Below are 23,205 nucleotides of genomic sequence, written 5' to 3' on the forward strand. Positions count from 1 at the left end.
TGCCATTACGAGAGGCGAAATGTCGGTATTTTGAAAGTAAGAAGTAGGATTTTGTTTCAAGAGCTATGCTTTAGAAATATAAGGCCTGGCTAGTATAGTAATGTTCTCAGAATCAGAAGATATTGGGCACCTAGTCAAAGTCAAAGAGCTGTTTGGGTGTTACTCTCAGAAGGCAGCACAGGCTTGCCAGTCTCACAGTTTTTCTGCATGTGTACACGAACAGAATTTTGACAAGAGAAAATAAATTAATAAGATTTATTCAGTCTAGATACTCACGCAGGATCTCTTGAACAGTAACGGGCTCTTTGATTATTGCTGCTCCACTCTCACCAGCCAAGTTTATAGCTTTTATACGGAAATGGAGTTTGTCCCCCGTGACCAGGTCTTTAATGAGTGCAGACGTGCGCTCAGTTAGGCCAGGAAGAGCTGGAATCCATTCTGTAGCTGCAAGTACAGGATTTGTATATCGTAATAATAAACTATTTTTCCAAACTGATGCCTTGTCTAGATTTGAAAGTAAGTTTGTGTTAGGGTAAAATGAATTTAATGTGCAATACCACACTTAAAGGGAATAAACTAAGCTCGAAAAAGAACTCTGGATCTAGAAGATGTGTTTACACATGGAGTTAAGAAATATATACACTTTTGTTTGTTCAAAATAGCTAGGGGTAAAGGAATCATTTTTGGGTAGTTCCTTTGGCATTCTGTTCTATAGACCTTAGAGCTGTGGGGTTCCTCTACTTTTATTTTCATTAGCAGGAGGTGGGGGAGAGAATTTTGGAAGTATTTTTAGCAAGAAAGTGAATCCTTAATTTAATTTTTTTCTTGAAATAAGTATATCTCCCGTGGGTGTTCAAACAGATTCATGAGAGCCTCATATGCTGAAAACAATAAGAGAGCACATAACTGTTGGAATTTACTATTCACTTCTCAGTTGACACTCTAGAACAGAATTTTTAGGGCTTCCCTATGTATTCTAATGACACAGAAATAAGACTGATAAAATCATTCTTCTATGACAATGAAATAGTGATTCTGGTAATTCCATGATGATATCTCATTAAAGACTATAAATTACTTCTGGATAAATTATACTCTGTAAAAACTCTGGTTTAGGTTATATGGCAATTGAGCTTAGTGTCAGAGAAAATTTCATGAGTGAAGTGACTATAATTTTTTTTTAATTTGATTTTTATGACATAAATATTATGTTGTAGCATCGCAGTAAATTGAGTATTGTAGATATGGTGCAGTTATACTCTTTTATTATCAGACCACACAAGTATTAAATGAGATAAGGTAATAATTACTTGAAAGTTTGACTGATGTTCTTACAGTCATGATATTATAACGGTTTTAAGGAATATGCAATTCGTCAATGCTACAAAAGTATAATAGCGACTATAGAGCAGCACTGGTATTTTTGTAGTACTCTTCCGTATTAAAGTTTATGCTGACTGTGCAGATGACATTATGATTGATGTGACTTTCACGGTTTTACAGTCATGTCGTGGTAAGATGGTTGGCAAGGATGTTAGTCATAGATTAGAGTTCAAATTTATTGGTACTGGATGTGGTTATTTTATTGGAATGTTGCAGTGAAGCTATTGCAATTGTAGTATTTTAATAACGTTCAGTTGCTGCTGCCTAGTACTCGTGCCTACTTACATCCATCTTTGCAGTATTCCACAATATAACCATCTAATCCCCCGGCTCCAATCCGCTCAGGGGGTCTCCACTTCAGGGCAACGGTGCTGTCGGAAACATCTTCCACTGTAAAATGGGTTGGCTCGCTTGGAGGAGCTATAAGGAAATACGTAGAAGTAAATTCTGAGAAATGGCAATATAACTGTGTGAATTCAAAGGCTATAGAAGGAGTTGAATCGAATACCACTATTTGTTTTAATAAAATATATTTAGCTGGAGCTCGGTTGTAAAAAGTAACACCTAATAATTCATTTAATAGAAGTGCAGCACAAGATTCCTATAACAGGGAAGGGAACAAGAGGTTAAGATAGTCATTCCTATTCATATATACTCCCGTATGAGTAAAAGCCAACGAAAAAAGAAGAGTTGTAGAAGGGAGGCAAATTGTCAGCAGAAGTCTGCGGAAAAGTTTAGAAATAAAAACGCATACCATTTGTATGCTGTACGTACAGCCTGATTGTAATTAGACAAAATTCACAGTCAGAGGACCAAATTCATCAGTGGCTAAATTTGACTTCACTCATTTTCCTCTAACAGTGGAGAAAATGACCGAAAGTTATGACTACATGTTTACAGAAATGCTAGTTCTGATTTGCACATTTGAATAAAGACATGCCTGAGGAAAATATTTTGGGGCTGAAAAATTTTCACTTCAGCTAGATACAGCTGTTTCATATCTTTTCAGAACAGGAGTGTAATGGCTCTTTTTAAATCCATAGCTCAGAAAGACCATTAGCTAAATTCAGTCATCCTAAGCATGACGGTTGTCTACTAATTAAAAAACAGTCAAGAAAAGCCCTTACTGGAGAATCCGAAATACACACAAATGCTACTGTGAAATCATTGATTCCAAAAAGCAAACAGAAAGATAAATTTTCAAAACAACATTTAGAGTGCTGGAACATAAAATTTAGTATACATGGCATAAGAGCAATCATGTTAAAGAAATGGGTGTTTGGCATACATAAATTGAACATCTTCCGAATATACATAACAGGTTTTACATATTAGAAATATTTCATATATAAGTAGGTTAAATACAGGTTTATAAATTGTGCAACTGATTGAAATTGATCTTGGTTCCCAAAGCTATTGTAAAAAAAAAAAAAAATATCACCCAGTTTCCTTTCTGTAGCTGTGTCAAAATTTTTCATATTCAAATGGCAGCAAGGACTGTGAACAGCACACAGGAGGCAAAGGCAGTTGAGAGCATACGCAACCACACAATACACGATCAAAACCCCAAACCTCTTCTCTGAAGCAGTAAGTGTGAACTTTATCCTTAATCAAGTAAAACTCTGCCTATCCCATGAAAACTTTGGACCTTTTTTTTCAGTGGCTCCGCTTGATGGTTTTCGTTTGCCCTCTTTTGTTGCAGACCAGCCGTTGTGTGTTTGAAATCCAGAATTAAGAGACCCTTCTTGCAGTTCGTCCTTTCCTTCTGACCCCTTCACTGCATCATCTGCTTTTACATTATCTCCTTCAGCAGGCTGTCCCCCTTCGCTGATATTTGTAGATTTAGCAACTCTAGTCATTCTAATCTCTAGCTATTTGTATTTCTGTGGGTCTTCTTTCTAAAGCTCTCAGCAGGCAGGCTTCCTGAGGACTCCTTTAGTTTGCTCCTTCCTCAGGGACTGCAGGAGACACTGCACTGCTGTGCTGGGAAGGATTATTTATAGAAAATCATTCCTCAAATATTTTCTTAATCAGCTATCTTTTAGCTGTGGAGAGGGCCAGGGTTAAGGGAGTACTGGGTGGGATACTGTGATATTTGCACCCATAAGGGAATGGGAGAAGCTGAGAGGGACAGGGAAATTTCTGTCAATTAGTTCTCCTCCTTTCCAGATCCAGCTTGACTCTGACACTTCTAATTATAACAACTAAAAATTCATCAGCAATTTCGTGAAACTGGAACCTCTGTGCTTCTCAGGAACAGGAATGAGAGATAGAGAAGAGGAAGATTACAAAGGAAAAGGTTGATTAAATATAGAATATAGAGATGGTCAACAGCCTTGATAGGTTGGTTGGTAAAACTCACCAATTGGCATGAAGGGTTGCGAGGCAGGGCTCGGCCGGGACATGCCGATAGAATTCACAGCATAAATCCGCATCTCATAAACTACTCCTTCAATCATTCGCTTGGCTTCGTAGGTTAGCTCTTTTAAAAGGTCAAAGTTCAGTCTCATCCATCGATAACTCTTCTTCTTCTTTCTCTCTAAAATATAGCCTGGAAAGGATAACTCTTATGATGCAAAAGAACTGCAAATTATTATCTGACATGCCGGAAAAAAGAAAATTAGCTTCTTTTTTTTTTCCTCTCTATGGCATAAAAGAGCCAAATGTGGTTCAGAATTATTGCATATAACTTAATTGTGTGACGCTTTAGTATTTTTCTGCAGTTTCTTTTTGTATTGCTTTCCTTCTATCTCACATTCTTGCCTGAACAATTATACTTTTCAGAGTAGAAGTTATTTAGAATTGTCTGTCTGGTATTAGGCTTTAAGCACATTTTGCATTCTATACACTGCTATTAAGGTATTTAGATGTACGCAAAACAGAGAGGCTATCAGAGCTGGTTTAAAAGGTAAATCCTTTCTGGTGAGAATGCGGTCATTCACTCCTAATGGCAGAGAAAAGCATGAGACACAGCAGGTCAACAGAAAGCCCCTTCAGTGAAGGAGAAATTGCCTTGAAATGTGTAAGTTGAGATATAGAGTTAAAAAAATAATTTCTTATATTCTGCTGCAATTCACTAATCTTGACTAACAGCATAAATCCTAAAGCAAAAAAGTAGTTGGAGGAACCGTTTGACACTTCCTTTTTTTTTTTTTTTAAATGATTTATCAAAGAATGTGTTAGATCCCTGTGTCCATCGCTCAATGGTGGAATTGCGGAGTGCTTCCCAGACAGTGCAGATCCAGCTCCGCTTCAGCCCTATAGTGGAGTGAGTCCTGGCCACGCACCGTTTTACGTGCTCCGATTCCCTTTGGAAGGAAAGTGACCCTGTAATTGGAACAGAGAAGCAAGAGAGCTGGATGCGCTGCAGAACAAATCTGTAGCATAGCTTTGATGTACTCTGTATGCCCAGAATCCAGTCTTCAGTACATCTCCTCCCCAGCGTGTGCAGCCTTTCCCGCACTACTGTTCCATTTTTCAGAATGACTAAGTCAGGCTCGGTTATCAGCTTAAAAGATAAACTTCTCATTTCCCAAAACTGGGAACGGAATCTGTGACTCTTGATCTTTAATATGGAGGATGGAATATTTATGAACATTTGTACAAATTGTTTTCCGGTGACCTGCTACAAAGGACTTATCAACTGTTTCTTTCCATCTAGCTATATTAAATTTCTGCTGCTTCTCCGTGTTGCAGACAGTATGCCTGGATGTGATGCACTGAGACTCCTCTTAAACAGATTTTGTTTTGGAAGCTATTCAGCTTTTAACTAGGGAGTGAATAATCAGAAAATAGGCTACACAGTGATTTACACATACCGTATATTTGTATGTATCATCTGCCTGTTTGTACCCACAGCCTGCAGAGGGTATGTCTGTAGCAGCGGCCGGCTGCAGTAGCGTAGCTCTATAGCCGACACGCTCTAAAGGCTTATGAATTGAGCTGTGGAGGTCAGTGATTCAACCCCCGCTGCTCACAAAGGTTGTGGCTATCAGACCTGCCCATGTCTCTTTGGTGTACCGGGGAAGCATGGTTCACACTTGCAGCGTCTAACGGGAGATGGAGAACGACACGTTTGCTAGCACGATACGGGCACAGCCATCCTGCAGCAGCAGCCTCTCCTGTCCACGGTGAACTGTGAGAAGAGCCTGGGAGTCTACAGAATGCTTTGGGCACTGAGTGGTGGAAGTATCTTTCAGCGGGCAGGTTGTATCATCACTTGTAATGTATGGAGTTACTTCTGGCATGCTTGTTTTCAGTAGCTTTTAAACAGGGTTAAATGCTGTAAGCAAAGAACCTATGGTTCCTTTGAGGTGTTCCTGCTTTTTTCTCTCTTCACCAGGGTTGGTGAGACTGAGAGAAGTTTCAGCAACTCAGTTTCTGTTTTTTTGCCATTTTAGATAGGCATATCTTCCTGTCAGAACTGAGACACTTCTTCACTGTGGCATACCAGAATTGCAATTTAAAACAAAACAAAAAAAAAAAAAAGGAAGAAAGAAAAGGTAAGAAGGAGGTAAAAAGACAGTACTGGTACTATTGGTGACATTTGGTAAAGTAGATTATTTCCCCAAATGCACAGAACGTATGATAGATAAAGATACTGCTTTAGTAACAGAAAAAGTATATGAGACCCCATGGAAGGTTTGCATTACAGTGAAGATGAGGTGTGACTTTCCTTTCTGTATCTCTTGGCTATAGCTAACAAAGACTGTAGCAGACTGCCTACAATGCCATCTGTAACAATATGAAGACAGATAAGAACACGTGTCTCTTTCCCCTGCCTTTTAAACTTGCTTTTAAAGCTTTGCTGGAATGGATAGTGCTGCATCTTGGCTTTTCGCCCCACACCAAGGCATTTTATTCTGGCTCTATTGGTAGTACCATCGTGTGCTAACTGAAGAAACCGCCTCATGTAGTGCAAAGTGTCAGTGACACATTAACAAAATCATTCCTTTGACAGTGAAGACAAAAGAACTTTCCAAAACACGTGTCCTGAAAATGATACAAAACCAAATCATGGGCTTTGCATGGCCAAGGAGGGGGGTTTGGCTGTGGAAATGGGAAGGCTGGTGGTATATATCTTGCACATAATAGTTTAAATTGTTAACTTCTTGCTTGCTTCCTGTCAGGACAGATGAAACCACAAAGGACTGGTCCTGTAGTATCTTGTTTATTCCTGCCCAGATAACTTCTGTTGAGTTAAATGAAGTTACTCTGTTCTTGTGGAAGTGAATGAAGTCCAAATATCCAAAAGCAAATGCAAACTCCTCTCTTGCAGATACTATGCAGGAGGTTAAAAGAATTTTAGAACATTTCCAGCCCTGGCAAACCCGTGGGAGTCCATATAGTTTTCGGTGTATGTTTTTGAAAAGAAACTCAAACTCCAGTAATCTTTATGAAACAAACTGCTAGATTTGGAGTGCGGAGGAATTTTCCTCTAAAATTGGCCAAGACATGGCATTATTTTCTTTTCCTTCTGAGGATCACAGGGAGTTTTGCCTAAAAACCACCATGCTCTGCAGAGAACTTAAAATGGTATCTGTGATATTCTTGGTTGCTTCTGCTCATTTCCTGTATCGTATGATAGCTTTGGCCTCTAGTTTTTAGCACAGATTTTAAGGTCATTAAAATGATTGAAAAGCGCTTTGCAAGCCGTGGTGTATATGAAGTAGAATTACGAAGTAGTTTTCTAAAACAAACATGTACTGCACGAGTGCAGTGATTGCAGACGATTGGAGCTGATGACTGAGGTGGCCACAGATCTATTTCGGTATTCCTAGGTAAATCCAAAGACCTGTATACTGACCTAAAATGTCAGTCTTGAACGAGAATGTGTAGGTTTAACTATTTTTGGTATCATCTTCTTTTGCTTTGGCAACTCGCTGAGATACTTCTCTGACCCAAACAGCGCGGGCAAGGGGCACCCTCTCCCTAAAATTGAAGGGCCAGAATCTAGACCAGCTTGAAGGTTTGATATGTTAGAGTAGTTAGTTTCTGAGGGTCAGTCTTCCTAGACGAGTAAACATAGAGAATCCCTCTCTGCCATTTTAAAGGAGCAGCAAAAGACACAGGCAAGGTTGCTGGGGACTTCGTATTTTAGCACTTCTTACCAAGTACTGGTTGGCCACCATCATATTTAGGGGGTTGCCACTGCACAGTACAGTAATCTTCTCCAATGTTGCTGATCTTGGGAGCTTCTGGAGGGTCAGGAACATCTGGAGAAAGTGTGAGAATGAATGAGCGTTGTTACAATCTCAATTTCTGTGTACAAAGTCAATGAAATATTTTTCTTTAACATCTCTTCTGTATCGTGCTGATACAGCTTTGTCAGGTGGCAACAGTAGATACAATCGAGAATGTATTATCTTAGTCTAAAGTGAATCCTGCTCTGTGACGCTTCTGTGTTAGGTTGGCTTTCCTTTAACTACCATTGATTATTCAGCTCCCTTGTTCTTCCCAGACATAATCAACTTTTTGCAAAAATGTAAGGTAATTCTCTTCTGTAAAAAGAGGTTTGCTCCAGGGTCTCCTATTTTCTCTAGAATAAACTTTATATAGATTACAATGGCTGCATGTCTCTCATATTTTGTTATTTTGGAGCTATAGTAAATATCTTGATTCAGGATTTATAAAAGATGAAGAGAGATTTAGTATTCACCGAAGCAGTGAATTCTAAATTTTAATACCATAGGTGAAAGTAATTTTCTTTTATAATTTTTGAGTTTGCTTATAACCTGACCTTTTGTCACATGTGTGGCAGGGTATAAACAAGTTAAATATTAAGAAAAAAATTTTAAAAATTAATGACTTAACATCATATTGCCCCTAGCTCTTCTGTGACTCTCAGTGGCAATCTGTTAATCTCCTTACTCCATTAACCATTTACTGCTTACAGAATGAAGTAATCTTTGCTTAAAAGCATAACAAATAAGATAATCACAACAAAATGGCGGGAAGTTTTTCTTAGACAAGCATGAAGCATATACTTCAGAACAGAATGTCATCTATAGAACGGTAGGATCACCTGAAGCGGGAAATATATAAAAAGGAAATACATGGATTTCTACTGGGAGTTGTTCTCGTACCGTTTCACACAGAAGGCAACTATCTGTAAAAAAGACTTCTGCCAAATTTTGTGATTGATAGTACTCCTGCCTTTATGATCCTTTTGTGTTTTTTCTAAACCTAGAGTCAGAACTTGCCTCAGTTTTAGAGAAGGGTGAGTTTCAGTGAACTCGGGATGCTTTCATGCTCTGGTTGTTTCCTTCCTTCCTTCACTTACCAATAACTTTGACTGTGATATCAGCCGTATCTTCTCCCACTGGATTCTTAACTATAACTCTGTATACTCCCTCGTCCTCCTTTTCTGCTCCTTCAATGATGAAGACACAGTGGTCTTCATGCATCTCCACACGGACTCTGCCTTCAGATTCAAACAGAAGCTGTGGGGAGCGAAAGTAACAGATAAAGTTATTGTAAGTTGTGCCAGGGACAGCCCGATGAGCCTCTGTGTAAGCTGGTGAAATTCTTCAAATCCTTGAATACTGTAAAAATTATTGAAAAGCTATAAGGTTTTTCAAGTTCTCTTTGTATGTAAAAGAGAGAAAATACAGACTAAGTGGCTCAGATAAATAATAGTTGGAAAAATTGGTTCTGAAAGTCTGCAGGTTGTTAAGATTCATTGCTAGTTACACATACCCAGTTACGTTTCAAAGAAGTTACTAAGTACTTCCACAAATTCCTATTTGGGATAGCTGCTAGTATAGATGTAAAGAGTTTTATGGAAAACAGTTGAGTACTGTATATATTCAAGAAAGTTTGCAAATTGAAATTCAAATGGCTGAACAAACATTCTTGATCAACAGTATCTACATTTGGTATCAGATAAAACATGGATTTGAGCAATTTTGAACAAAAAAAGTACAATGTTTCTTGTAACTGTTAATGGCATCCACATGATTTCTGTCACTCAAGAATGTCGTGTGGGGTAACTTTCTACTCTTCTCTGAGCTGAGCTCTAAACATAATGACCACAACTTTGCTGTACGTTTATGACACACTCCTTTCTTCGTCATGTGCCCATGCATCTTTAGACTTAGAACAGCAGCTGTTAAAACACGTATGTGCCTGAATAGTGACTAGTACAGCAGAATCCTAGCCCTGAGAAAGGTTTATTGTTGCATAATAAATGTAAAATATTTTGCACTCTATCAAAGTAAGGTTATTTATGACAAAAAGGAAACTTGCTGGAAAATGAATCCTCTTTCACTGTTTTGTACATACACAGTCCACTGTCTTGACCCGTTGTCATATTTCCCTGTGTCCTGTAAGATTTTGTCCTAGTTTGTGCTTTTTTTTCCTGCAGTTATTATTGAAGCTTACAGGTTAGTGGTGGTGGTGGTGAGGGAAGGGATAAACATTTGCAAATATATTAAAAAGAGATTTCAAAAAACTGCTTTGATTCCTTGTAATCCAGCCACTGTGTGATGGTGATTAGAAAGAGATTTCCTTAATCAGCATCTTTCTTACTCTAAAATTTACGTGCCAGATCTCTTGTGCCCATTCAAAGTATTTGGTAATTACCATTGTGAGGCCGGATGTTGGGCCTGATGTGCTATTTACTTGACCATTTTTAATATCTACTGACTTTAATTTTATTTCCTTCTGAATATGACCTTTCACCTGGAAAACACGAAGCATATTTGTATATCTGCGTAAATAATAAGGAACTTACCTTACTATCGGTGTTTAAATCACTGCTGTTTTCTGGGGGAGTCATGGAATTGTCATTGCTTCGAACAAGGTCAGTTTTCTAGAGAAACAAAGAAACCACTGAAAGTCAGCTAAGTCTTTCTGAGCAGAGCAGTAAAGTTGTTTCTGCAAGACGTAGGAGAAGAGTCCATAGATTTGTTAGCGGGGTTGAATATGGAGGTGTGAGAAAAGCGAAGAGCAAAGTGAGGGAGCAAACAGACTTGGGAAGGAAATCAACTGATAAAAAAGTAAAAAGCAGAAATGGAAACATGTATCAGATGCAGTGAATTAAGAGAAGGATAAATCAGCAAAACCAAATTTACAGCTTAACAAAAATGCGTGATGTTCATGCAATAGAATTATAACTGGTTGTGAATCTGTCTGTGTCCTGGGGTACTAGTTACTCATCTTGATTAACTACAAAAATAAGGATTACTTCCTTCTGTGACAATGGGATAGCAAGTTGATGTAAATGCTTTAGCACTCAGAAACATAGTCAGGACTGTAACACACATCAAACAGCGTATTCTGAAGATGTGCTCCTGTTTGTTTAGGATTTCATTAGTAAGTGTATGTTATATATCCTTCAAATCAAGACTGGCTTATTTTACTCCTATGTTGAGACCCCACACCTTAGACAGCACTATATAGGGGTTGTCTGATACCCAATCAGCATTTTATCAGAGACACTGGTGTATGAGAGAGTCAAATTCTCTTGGTTCCCAAAAGGGAGACAAGTGGCTTTTTTGTTCGTTTCCATACTAATTCTGCATTACAGAAAAAAGCCTTAAGCTTTATTAAATATGCTAACCAGAACAAAGAATGCAGCAGAATCATGAAGATATTAGATTGGTGAAATTAATATAATTGGCAATATTATTTTTTGTATATCTACACCTATGGGAATTGTAATGATGCTGTAGAATATTATGCAAAGTATTTCTGTGGTTTGTGCTACTTATAGCTCAAGAGCCCACAGATGGCGAGGCGTTGGAATGTTCTGAGATAGCCAGAAAGGAAGCTCACTTAACATTTTGTGTCTAGCTTCTAAATTCTTTCTTTGATGTTTTGTAATTGCTTTGATGAGGGCAAATAGCAAGCGTCCTCTATTTTTATTACGCCAAATACAGTTTTACCCCAGTGGTCTGCTAAGACATTTTCTTCACAGACTGTGGAATTCTTGAGAAAGACTAAAAAAGAAGCTGCCATCTCTAGAACATATCCATCCTACCAGGTGAAGGTGATGGGGATGAATCATTTACTTGTCTTCTTATCTCAGAGAAAAAGAATAAATATGTATGGTATCCCACTGTCTGCATGTACATATGTCTGCTCATATATACTCAGCCCTTTCTTTTGGAATAAAAAACCAGGCAGTAATTCAGAAGAACAGTTCAGGATGACTCACAAAAACAGCTACATCCCAAATAACTGCATTGCAGATATTTAAATTTTTTTTTTTTGAGGTTTAAAAAAAATGAAAGGAAGATGAAAATGCTTGTAACTAAGAGTTGTAAATGAAAGTAAGATTTGAGACAGAAAATAAATTTCCTGTTGTGACTTCCTTGCCTCAGAGATTGTGTCAGGTTACACATTACCTTGTTTACTTTCTGCCAGATGACAGTGGGTGTTGGATCTCCTGATATGGGAACATCCAATCTCAATTTGTTCCCGGCCACCACGACAATAGTGTCAGGGGACTGGCCCAGACAGTCAAGGTGGATTTTGGGAGGTTCTATAACAAATGCAGAGAAAGTAAATTTTAAATATAGTTTGAGTGTTCTGTATGGAAAAAAAAAAATCATACATTAAATGAATATTAAGTGAATATTCATACATTAAACAAAAATGAAAAAAACACCGCTTCCTTTGATATTGAAAACCTGTGTACTTACATATAAATAATGGCTGCTGTTCTTACCTTCTCTTGGTACAAAATCAATCTTGACCTCTGGGGGGGGGAAAGGGGGAGGGGGTAGAAGATATGGATCAGAAAAGAGAATTTACATAGCATCTGTACCCAAAAAGTAATTTTAAAACTATTCATCATTAAAACCTCACAAGGCATATACATCAACAGATTAATGCAATAAACTGGAAAACAGGCTCTGTAGAACGATGTGATAATGGTAAACACAAAGTTACAGGGAAAAGCAATGTGCCTGTATTGAGGTATCTACATACTCTTTCCTGGTATAACCATGATTAATGCCATCTTTTTATCCTTCTGGAATTCCCATTACATATTCTAAGATAACTTACCTAAAAACTGAAGCTTGGCAGAAAGATTGTAAGCAAATCCCTGAGGGATGAAGGAATAATCAGCCTCGTCACCTGGTGTTACGTCCTCAATAGTTAGCTTATGGATTCTGGAAATGTGAACAAACATATTCCGCTCCCTTACCTTACCTCTCCAGGAGAAACAGGGCGATCTCAAGAGACAAGGTGCAGGCTATAGGATATTAACAGACATTACTATTTCTTCTCCCCTTGCCCTAACATTAAGTCAACATCCACCAGGGCTGTAGACTGCTCTACTTCCAGTGTTCAAGCAAATCCATGTCGGTATGTTGTCTATGAATGGCTGTTTCTTGTCAAGGTAGATGCATAGTCTAGTCTGAAAAGAGGAGGCACTTTCTCTGCTTTAGTCCAGTCCTTTACCATTACAAGGGCAGTTGTAACACAGCTGACTGGTTTCAGTTGATCAGATTGTGACTATAATAAATTCTGGAAAAACAAGCTAAAAATTGATGCTCCATCCCTGCCAATTCAAAACAGAATACGGAAAGGGAATACCAAGGAAGACTTTGCCTAATGTGTAATGCTTATGTACCTTCTGAATCTCCTTGGTCTCCATTTCCAGTAGTAGTCAGACTGCTAAGAAACTTGAGCACAGAATTGACAGCTGTATGTGTTAATAGAAGCGCTAGTTTTTCTGAAGGGGTTTATACATACGTGTTATCTGTCTAAACACTACTGCTAATTTTAATGTTATCAACAATGTATTTTCTAGATTGTTTGAGTACCAAGAAAACATGAAATCCTAATGAAAACTGAGAATGAATTCTGCTGATGTACCCCTGATGCTATACACGTAAAACATACCAACGCAGAAAGGCTGCATGCGTATCAAAGCAAGTCTGTCACTGTATGTTGATTGTCTATGAGAAGGTTTTTAACTTTTTTTCCTTTTAGCTGGAGCCAGGACACAGTCTTGTTTTATATTCCTGTCCTCTGAGATAATAGTTCCTGTAGACTGTAATGCAAACACCCAAGCCTGTACCTGCTTTCTGAGACAAGACTAACCTGCCAATGTGGGAGATCTTTATCCTTTCATCTGGGACCACCTCCTTTCCATTTTTCAACCAGATTCCTTTCACATTTTCATCGGAAACTTCACACTTGAAGACTGCCTGGTCACGTGCCTTCACTGTCAGGTCTGCGATGCTCTGATAAACTTCCAGCTTTTTCTCTGATATAGTGAGAATAATCAATACACACATCAACAAATCGGCATAGCTCTGTGAGTAAACAGTTGGTGTGGATTTACTGAGTAGAAAAGGCTATGGCTGAGCAAGCTGTTTGTGGAAGGGTGAAATATGAAGGGAAATCCACAGCATGCGGAGCTTTAACAGGGCCGATAGCTAAGCACCAGTTATTATCAGAGTATCTGTTACATCCGGCACACAGGTCTGAGTTCTCCTTGAGGTCTTCATTAGCAAACCTTATGCCCCTTATTAAGTCATCCTTTTCCCTGGCATCAGGATTATGCTACCCCTATGCACTATCCCAGAGAAAGTTACCTGGTTTCATTTACCACCTTCTCTGGTTCTGTAATATTACCGGTGCCTACCTTGTACAATTAGTTCAGCTACTGATATCCCACCATTGGTCTTCACAGTGTAGTGTCCACTATCCTCCTTGGTTGACTCATTAATAATCAGATACTGCTTTTTTCCATCTTTCTTGAATCGGTATTTGAATGTTTCTTCCCGTGTCAGCTCAATTCCATCCTTTTCCCTGTAATGCCAAATAGTGTTGAGTCATTTTTCTACGGTTGGAAGAGGAGAGTAAGAGTCAGCTCAATGTTACTAGAGATTGGAAGACACAAGATAAATCCAATCTTTGCAGCACTTCAAGTTAGCGAAAAAGAGACCATTGCACAATTGTTAGTGGAACCAGAACCAGAATACTTCTACCTTGACCATTAATTTTCACTATGTATTTGACTTCTAGTTCAAGAGTGTTCACTCACAAGGAATTACTTGATTGTTACTATTTATACACTATAGATAAACATGAAAGTATGCTAAATGCTGTAGAAGATACAGGGACAAAGACACACTTCACCAGCAGGGAGTTTACTATCTTAAAAGCCACCATAAAGGTAAACGAGACTTGCCGGGAAATGACTTAAAAGCCTTAATTTTTCTGATGTGAATTATAATTGTTATAAATTCATCGTTTGTGGGCATCAGTAAAAGAAGAACATTTTAGGATGGATTTAAATGAAGATGTATTTTGGATTTAGTAGACCTTTCCATTCAAGGATGCCACAGTATATTTAAGACGTTACTAAATTAAGCTTCACCGTCCAGCCTGGGAGGAAATTTAATTATTGTAATTTCCAGTCGTCATGAAGGGAAATGAGCAGAGAGGTCAAGGTCACATAAAAATACTTAAGACATTTTAAAGATGTCCTGTTCCTAACCCTAAATAACATAAACAGGTTACAAGAAAATACTTTGTAATTTCTTCAACTTACGCCTTTTGTAGCATTTTATATTTTTCAATATTATATGAATATATTTAGATTATGTTACTTGAATACTGCTGCAGTTTGTAAATGAAACAATTTTTCTCTTTGATACTGACTTATGTGGAAAAAGAAATAGAAAAGGTATTGCTTCTAATAGAGTAAAAATTTTCTTTCTGTCTTGTGTTATTTCCCTTATTTGTTACCAGTGACTATTCAGATTAACAAATGGGCTTACAGGATAGCAAATTGAAATGCTACTTAGGGACTTACTAAAACACTATAGCTCTAATTTCTAGGTAGATGAATGCAAGAAAACCTTTTGCCTCTGTTAGAGTCTGTTGAAGTAAATCACATGATCAAAACTCTAAGCAGAGACAAGACTCCTACAGCTTGTGTGTAAACCTTTGCTGAACTGCTGAGAATGGACTGTAATCCAAAAGTTCAACACGCTGCTGTTGCAAAACCAGGCACATGCACTGTGGCTAGTGTTCCAAAGCTGAACTTTTAAATTTATTTTTTGGTGATCTATTTTGACACGTGGCTAATGAAAGACATCTGAACGTCTTATTCAGCCATTGGTAAGAAAGACATCTCTTGACGTCTTGTCTAAATAATGAAAATAGGCTCTTTGCAATGCCTAGTGTCTTAAATACCCTGGGAAGGGAATAGTATATTTGTGTTTGTTTTACTGAGTAGCACATTGCTGATGCTGGGTATGACCAGAGTGTTTGCAGAGGGGTGTACTGACAAATAGTGGAGTGATAAACCTGTAAACCTCAAAAAGAACTCCCAGATATCATTTGGCTTAATATAATACACTGCTGCAGTGAAACGTGAAAAACCTCATATTAAGTAATATTATAGGCCTTGTTTTTGTAACTACAGCCGTGAAGTAGAAGAATCAGTTGATACTGAAGTGTAAGTGGAGGATTTTATAGAACCATGGAAGTGTGCATTTAAAGACCACCGTGGGTCATCTGGTCCAGCCTCACACTTGAAGCAGAACTAGTGCAATAATGGGTAGGTCAGCTATGGTTTAGTCTATCCAAGTCCTGAACACCTGCAAGATCAAATATCTGGTCTCAACTTTGCCACTTGATGCCTCTTTTCTCTGTCTGGAAATTATTTCCTATTTCCTGTTTAGATTCTAAGGATAACTTGGTTAATGTCTTCTGAGATACCACTCACGTAGGTAATCAATATCATAATAATAATGTGAGACCTTTCTGGGTGATCAAGAGAACATTCTTTCCTGATTAGAATGAAGAGACCCACATAATGAGTTCTCCAAGCCCTAGTCTGATGGCCATGCCTAAGAGGCTGTAAGCCTTATCTCTGTCTTGTGCAAGTCACATAACTGCTTTTGTTCATGTGCTTGTGATTTCATGTCCCAGGTTTAAAGGGTGCAAGAGCTATAGCAGGTGCCCTGAGTTAGTGGCTTAAACTGTTGAGCATTTCCCTAATGAGCCATAAAACTGGAACTCTTTCTCCATACTATGTTTCATGTTTTCCCTGCACACTTCTCTCCATTGTCCAAAATGCTCTCTTTGTTGCCGAAGAGCATTGACTGAGTCTCACATAATAAAACCAGTAAAATACAGTGTAAATGTCTAACTGCTCAGTTTTCTGTTGCTATGATTTGAAGAGTTTCTCTGACCACTTGCTGCCTTTCAGGCTGAGACAGCTGCTGCTTTGTCCTTGTCACACCAAATGCCCATCCCACAGATACCAGCTCTGCAAGATGTATGGGAGTTGTTCAAAGGCAGAGGATCAAAGTGTGGCAGCTGCACTGTGCTCTGAGAGGGACAGATCTGGATGTCCCCATCTCTTGTGACCAGGCATCTGTAAGCAGTTCCTGAACAATAGCGTGTGCGTGCCCGTGCATGTGGCTTTAATAGTGTAATGCATACGCTGGACTAGCTCTTGGGCTCTCTTTAAATTCTCAGTTCCTTCCTTTGGGAGAGCAGATGAGTGGTTGTCACTTTCCAGGAATGTCATGGGCATTGTGGGAACAGTTGATAACCATGTGCCTGAAGCTGTTAACAAGCGCACGAGAATTTCATCTGGTAGAGAAATGAAGTGAGAACAGTGTGCGTTAAGACCTGGTATGTGAGCACTGCCTGCTGTGCCTGCCCAAGCAGCGTGAACCTTCCAGCTCCCGCTCAGCTGGAATGCCCAACAAAAAATGGACTCTATGGTCTAAATGTTTGTCATCTTAACCCTGCTGGCTGCGTATGCATAATGACTGGCTTTGCAGGGTCACCACGACAGGTATGTTAAAGCCAATGACCTTGCCTCTCTGTCTCAAGAGGCACTAGCTTTTGTCTAAGAAAAAATACTTAAAAATCTCACCTCGCTGCAGTTGAGAAGACCAGAAGATTCCACAAAGTACAGCAAACTCATCACAATACAGATCTGATTAGTCTGGGCAATAGTTAGACATTACGGTCAAGTGTTTAGAAAACTTTTAAGCTAACAGCTCAGTACAGTCAGTAGGTTCCTGTAAGCACTGAACAAGAAATTCTAGAGACGCTATAAAGTAGCTATACTTAATCGGTTTTCTGCGATATTCTGGGTTCTCAGTTCCTCCTCAGTGTTTGACGTATAGGAGGATCAATCTTTTCCTGGAAGCAATTATGTAGGATGCCTTCTTTCTTTTTATTCCACAACTCTTCTCCACAAACACTGGTCCTAGAATGTCCCACGGAGGGATATGGTTTCATGTTGTTTGTTGTTTGGTTTTTTCCTTTTTCTATTCCCTTACCATTTCACAGTAGCTCCTTCCTCAGACACTTCACACTCAAACTCCACTCTCTCTCCAACCATCACCATCTGGTCCTCCAGTGGGCGAGTGATCAGAATTGGAGGTTCTGTAAATGAAGAGACTTTTATTAAAATGATATTCTGAAAGACGGAAGAGCAGAGGTAGATTTCACCACTCCGCACGCCATGGGAAGAGCGCCTGGCCAAATAGATGGTGATGCTCTCTGTGTCGGAACTTAAAATTTACTACGATTGATCACATTATCAATATGATCAAATGACTTTTTGGTTTTTGCTTCATGAGACAGAACACAAACACAGCTTTAATCAGGTTTCAGATATGTTCTGAAATTCTAAACTGAAGGCATTAGTTTTCTGTACTACTTGATCCGCTTGTAGAGCTTGAGGCACGTGTTTATCTTGAGTGGGCTCAAATTTTTAAAGTATGCTTCTAGCCCTATTGTTGTGCAGATGTAAATTGCTTTCCAAATGAGAATTATTACGGTGCGGTTTTCCTGTGCATTCTTAGTTGCAGCTACAGGGAAAATTTTCCTTCATTTAACTGTAAGAGAAATATCTACTTCAATAGATGTCAGAATTTGTTCACATGTTTGAGAATTTCCTTTCCTATGAGATGAACTAATCTGAGAGTAGAAAAGGTGACAGTAAATTGATGCTAAATGTTATGGGAGATCTCTTTCTTTTTGCTACCATTGCTCACCTTTTACAAATAACTCTGTGAAGCTCTTCTCCTCCCCTACCACACATTCATACGCTGCATCGTCCGCCAGAGAGCAGTGGTTTATGGTCAGTATTCTCTTATTCCCAACAGCCTCAAAAATATATCTGAAAAGAGAATCTAAATGTAATTATCAGAGTAACTCTTTTGGACCCAGGCACTGTCTTCCCCTGCCTGACAAAGAAAAAATTTCCTACTTTTTTTCTGACATCAGTGGTGAGGTTTGTTAAGACTCAAGCCCTGTATCCCTGTCCTGGTGCAGCCGACAGCAGTAATGTTTGAAAAACTAGCGTAGGAAATTACGGAGACATCTTCACACGAGTGTGAGATATGGAAACTCCTGCGAATGGTGTTGGATACTTTTCTACCATCTAGCCATACAACAGACCTGGCTACCTTTAAAATGCTTTGTCATGGCTTCAGCACAAAATCGCTGGAAATTGGTTTTCCAAATAAGCTACACAGAAGTATATCCCATATCATGAGAAAGTAATTTTGAACCCTGGATATGCATGTAAAGATCAGAATATAATCTGAGGACTTACTTGCTATGTATGTAAGCATCCAGTTCCACGCGTAGAAACATAGAGCAGAGGGAAGAAAAAGAAAAAGTCATGAGAACGGCCAACTGACGCTGAGCCAAAGCACCATGTAGGTTCTTTCTCAGCTCCCATTTCTCCCTATTTTATTCCTTTCTTTCTAAGAAAAGCTAGTTTTTCCACTTTGTCCAAGCTGTAGCTCATTCCTTTTTGGATTTCCTATATTTCAAGTTTACCTGCCGCTCACTTGGATCTCCTGTCCATTCTTCAACCATTTCACATCAGCATCCGGATTGGCAACTTCGACCATTAATTTAATCTTTTGCCCTTTGTCCACTTGGTAAGCTGAATCCAGTTTCTTGAGGAATGCTATGATGAAGAATGATTTTAAAAAAAAAAAAAAAATCTTAATAATTTTTATACTTAACTTTTTTTTTTTTTTTACATTCTCTGTCAGGAAAATAAATCTTCATTCCCTTTCCTGTTGTTTACCATCTTCTTAAACTTTCCCCACTTTCTGCATCCCTATTTGCATCTCTACCATTTCTGTCTGTTCTTCATCCTGTTCTGTTTTCTGTTTTTCCTTAACATAGGAAGAAAAGCATGTGATATAAGCTAAAATAAGCCAAGCAGAATATTCTAAATCAGATGTAACTATGTACTTCAACACATCCTAAATAGACTTACAGCTACATCTGCCCATGTATGAAAATGATCCTGATCTTCTCAGTACTAATGAATGGCAGCTCGCCTTCTCTGTTTCAGACTTTTAAAAAAATCAGTTAAAATTAGGTAATTAATACTTCACAAGACTAGAACAGGCTCAAGAATTCCAAATGTATCATCCCAGTGGAAATTAAATTTATTTTTTTACATTTAATGTATCACCGATGCCTGACGTACTGACCAGTTTTGGGGGTGGGAGAAGTAGGGGGTACCGTTGTTTTATGTTCGGGGGAAGGTAAGGGGCAGAGCAGAAGAAACTAGTGAAATGAACAGGTTCAGAATACCCAGAGTTTCAGGACAAGGTAGCTCAGAGCTTTGGGCACAGCTTTAATCTTTGGTAATCAGCATTTCACGTGTAAAGACTGTGTAAGTGTTGGAATAGGAAACTCCTGTTTCTCCTGCTCTTGTATCTGGCTGCTGTCCAGTTCGAAGAACTCCCAGAGAAGAAGATATGAACACATATATTTGGCACAAATACAGCTTCACCAACCTGTACTTTTTTTCTCTTCCTTCTTTATGCGTTTGAGGCGTTTCAGCATCCCACGCAAATCTGTGATACCATACTGAAAAGCAATTTTCTCATATTCTGAAGGAGGAGCTTTCCTCAGGATTTCCCAGACATCAACATCAGATTGTGATTCAGATTTTGCTTCACCTCTGCAGAAAGGGATTAGAGTATCTGAACGCCACTGTTGAGAGGATTTAAAAGCAGCCATAGGCTTGGCAAGCTACATATTGGCTTGATGAAGCCATTTCTTAATAAAAAATTTAGCAGTCTAAATTTTTACTGTATTATTACCTAAATTAAAGAAATAAAACTGGTGACTAGTTTTACTTATATTTATATATACAGTGATTAAAATTCAATCACTCTCCGGAAGGGTTTACTTTCTAATAGCGAAAGCAAGTAAATATTAACTTCCCTTTAGCCATGGGTAATGGAAACACAAGGAGACTTGTTTTCCTGTCATGGTCATACACAAAACATGTGGCAAAGCAAGGAACTGAACTGATAGCCTGAGAATGCCTTAGAAACAAAGCAGTTAGTTTATGGTAATAAGAATCAAGACCTCTTTTCTCAGGACTTTTCTTCCTTTCACTAAAATGAAACACAGATCATTAAAATATTTTTCATCTATTCTAAAGACAATTGTTGGCTGGAGCAATCTATAAAACATAAAGACACACAGACTGGTGAGTAGTGGCAAACAAGACAATATTCACAATGGGCTACTTATTTTATAGTTTAACCAAAGAACTAGTGATTATGGAAGAATGAATGTTTGGTTTAGCAAAACCAAGTGAAAATTTGGTTGTCTGGCTTTGGGAAAGGCGTTCTTTTTCTGTCATTGTATTTTTTCTTCAAAAGCTCATAAACAGAAAAAAAAATGGCGTAACCTTACCGATTTGCCGAACGCAAGAAGCTGCTGTACTCCAGAATGATGCAGAGAACAGTTTGGAAAAACATGGAGCATCCCGAAGGGCAAGAAAGAGAGCATCACGTGTTAATACAAAAGAGCCACGAGTGTCATCTTCACCTTTAGCAGAACATGCCGGTGCGTCAGTAGCAAGGAGATGAAGGAGCTCATGCAAAATCTCTGAAATAGGCTTAAGAAAAGTGCTGTTCCCTATTGAAACCAAACTCACTCACACGCTTTGTACAGTTCCACTGCAATTTATACTATAAGTGTAAGCACTTCTGCTCGTTTCTAATTATGGCTAATAGCCTTACAGGGAAGCAAATAGCTCTGCTTTGCCCTGTTGTCATGGGGTTGTTTTCTGTCATGGTTTGCATTTTGGTAAACAGAGGAAGGATGAAAGAAGTAACATTTTCTTGAAAATATCTTTAGGAAAAGAAAATTCCTGTGGCTGTTGTTTCTGACATCACCAGGACCAAGCAGATTCCAGTGCAGGAGAACACACCCTTATAACGAAGCCACGTTCGGTGGTAAAACCCAACAAGCAGACAAGTTATGCAGCAGGTAATGCAGAGAAAAGTGGAGAATTATTGGGCGTATTTCCTTTTTTTTCAGGAAAAGAACAGTCCCATTAGTCTGTGAGAGATATTACTACTTAAAAAGCATGACAGTAGTCAGTCTGGACAGCAAATATATAACCACACATTTCTGGTACTCCTTTCATTGCCCCCAAAAGGCTTGCTTGTAACGAGAGCGCTATGTTTATTAAAGTACTGCAGCCCAGGCTTGGGATTTCCAGCACCCTTGTAGCTCTTGAACAGAAGGGAAGCAAGAGAAGAGGATTTCAGCTCAGCGAGTTTGATCTGAAATATGGCGTGCAATATCTTATATCTCTGGAGTGGTTTAGCCCTCACTAAGCCCTCACTAGCACTCATTGTATTGATGATAAGTGTATCTGAAGTTTGGACTCCCTGCCATAAGTGCAGCCTACTGAGTTTTTGCTTTGTCCTAACTAACAGTGCATCAACATCACCCACAAATTTAATCAGGATTCCTCTTGCCTATATATCTATCATTTAGTCTGGGACAGCTACAAATGGTTTGCATTTTTGCCTAGCAGAAGGCAGGAAAATTGAACTGATTTTCCAAATAGACCAAGAATTTTTCTTTTAGGCACAAGCGGTTCTTGGGTTAGTTGCCCTAACCACATCAGTGAAGAACTTTAAAATATTTCTAAATACATACAAATTGGTATAGATATATAAGTACATAAAACTAGGAATATATAATATTTCTAATACGTGCTGAGTTCTTTGTACTAGTACAATAAATGTTCTGTGGAGCAAAGTGTATCTTAAAAGGAAATATAAAATCATAGGAAATAAGAAAGACTTAACAGATTCAAATGTTATTGTTTTCCCTCAGGCATTATATAAATATTGGTGGCCTGTCTGTCTATCTACCTATTTATATGTTCATCTGTATACACACCTTTACCTGAAAATTTGCAGACAGGATTATTCATGGAGTTTTCAAAAATATTTTGTGTGGGTTATTTTTAAATACATCATGAGAAAAATCTTCCAGTTTGGAAGCAATTCCACAGTCTACTATATCTCACTATTGAGGGAACGTCCTTAATTTTTGCTTTAGCGTTTCCATTACTCAGTGTCATCCCATTGTTATATCTGGCAATAGTGTTTTGGTGCACACAAGCTGAAATACAAGAAATTTGACCATAAGCAAGAGTATAGTCTCTTCCCTGGAAATACTAATATTTTCTCATTACAGGGAAAGGCTTGTCAATTGCATGTAAAATGGTACTAAAAGCTAAAGGTTGTAATTTGTGTAGTATTTAAATGAGCTGTGAAAAAGAAAAGAAAAAAATCTCTTTCTCTGCCTCTGTGCAAAGGTTTCCCCATCCCCATACTCCTTTTCATCATTTTGTATTTGTTAAAACATTCCCTTTGATCCCATAAAGACACAGAGTTTCCACAATTAGGTTGTACTCTTCCACTACCAACAGGAACTAAGCAGTGAACAAAAAGTAATAGAGCACTTGGACTCCTGAAATTTCTCCCACCCTTACGCTACTCTCCCTGATGTTGGGGATCCGTATTCAGCGTG

At 38.5% G+C, this 23,205-nt stretch overlaps 1 protein-coding gene across 1 annotated transcript in view; it reads right to left on the minus strand.

Annotated features, from left to right (window-relative positions):
* The window catches only part of MYBPC3 (myosin binding protein C3), a gene marked incomplete at its 3' end in the record, with an annotated part of 60,783 nt that overhangs the window by 15,393 nt on the left and 22,185 nt on the right, over window positions 1-23,205 (minus strand). Inside the window, exons 10-25 of the mRNA XM_082000173.1 lie at window positions 21,064-21,087; window positions 20,151-20,317; window positions 19,171-19,303; window positions 18,378-18,502; window positions 17,658-17,763; window positions 13,988-14,154; window positions 13,441-13,606; window positions 12,397-12,503; window positions 12,056-12,085; window positions 11,733-11,869; window positions 10,118-10,195; window positions 8,666-8,825; window positions 7,494-7,598; window positions 3,746-3,934; window positions 1,669-1,803; window positions 277-444 (exon numbers count right to left, since the gene is read on the minus strand). Of these exons, the coding sequence (XP_081856299.1) occupies window positions 277-444; window positions 1,669-1,803; window positions 3,746-3,934; window positions 7,494-7,598; window positions 8,666-8,825; window positions 10,118-10,195; window positions 11,733-11,869; window positions 12,056-12,085; window positions 12,397-12,503; window positions 13,441-13,606; window positions 13,988-14,154; window positions 17,658-17,763; window positions 18,378-18,502; window positions 19,171-19,303; window positions 20,151-20,317; window positions 21,064-21,087 (1,997 nt within the window). The remainder of the gene's footprint in view (window positions 1-276; window positions 445-1,668; window positions 1,804-3,745; window positions 3,935-7,493; window positions 7,599-8,665; window positions 8,826-10,117; window positions 10,196-11,732; window positions 11,870-12,055; window positions 12,086-12,396; window positions 12,504-13,440; window positions 13,607-13,987; window positions 14,155-17,657; window positions 17,764-18,377; window positions 18,503-19,170; window positions 19,304-20,150; window positions 20,318-21,063; window positions 21,088-23,205) is intronic.

Source organism: Phaethon aethereus, assembly GCF_964289735.1.
Source record: "Phaethon aethereus genome assembly, chromosome: 5".
Taxonomy (NCBI): domain Eukaryota; kingdom Metazoa; phylum Chordata; class Aves; order Phaethontiformes; family Phaethontidae; genus Phaethon; species Phaethon aethereus.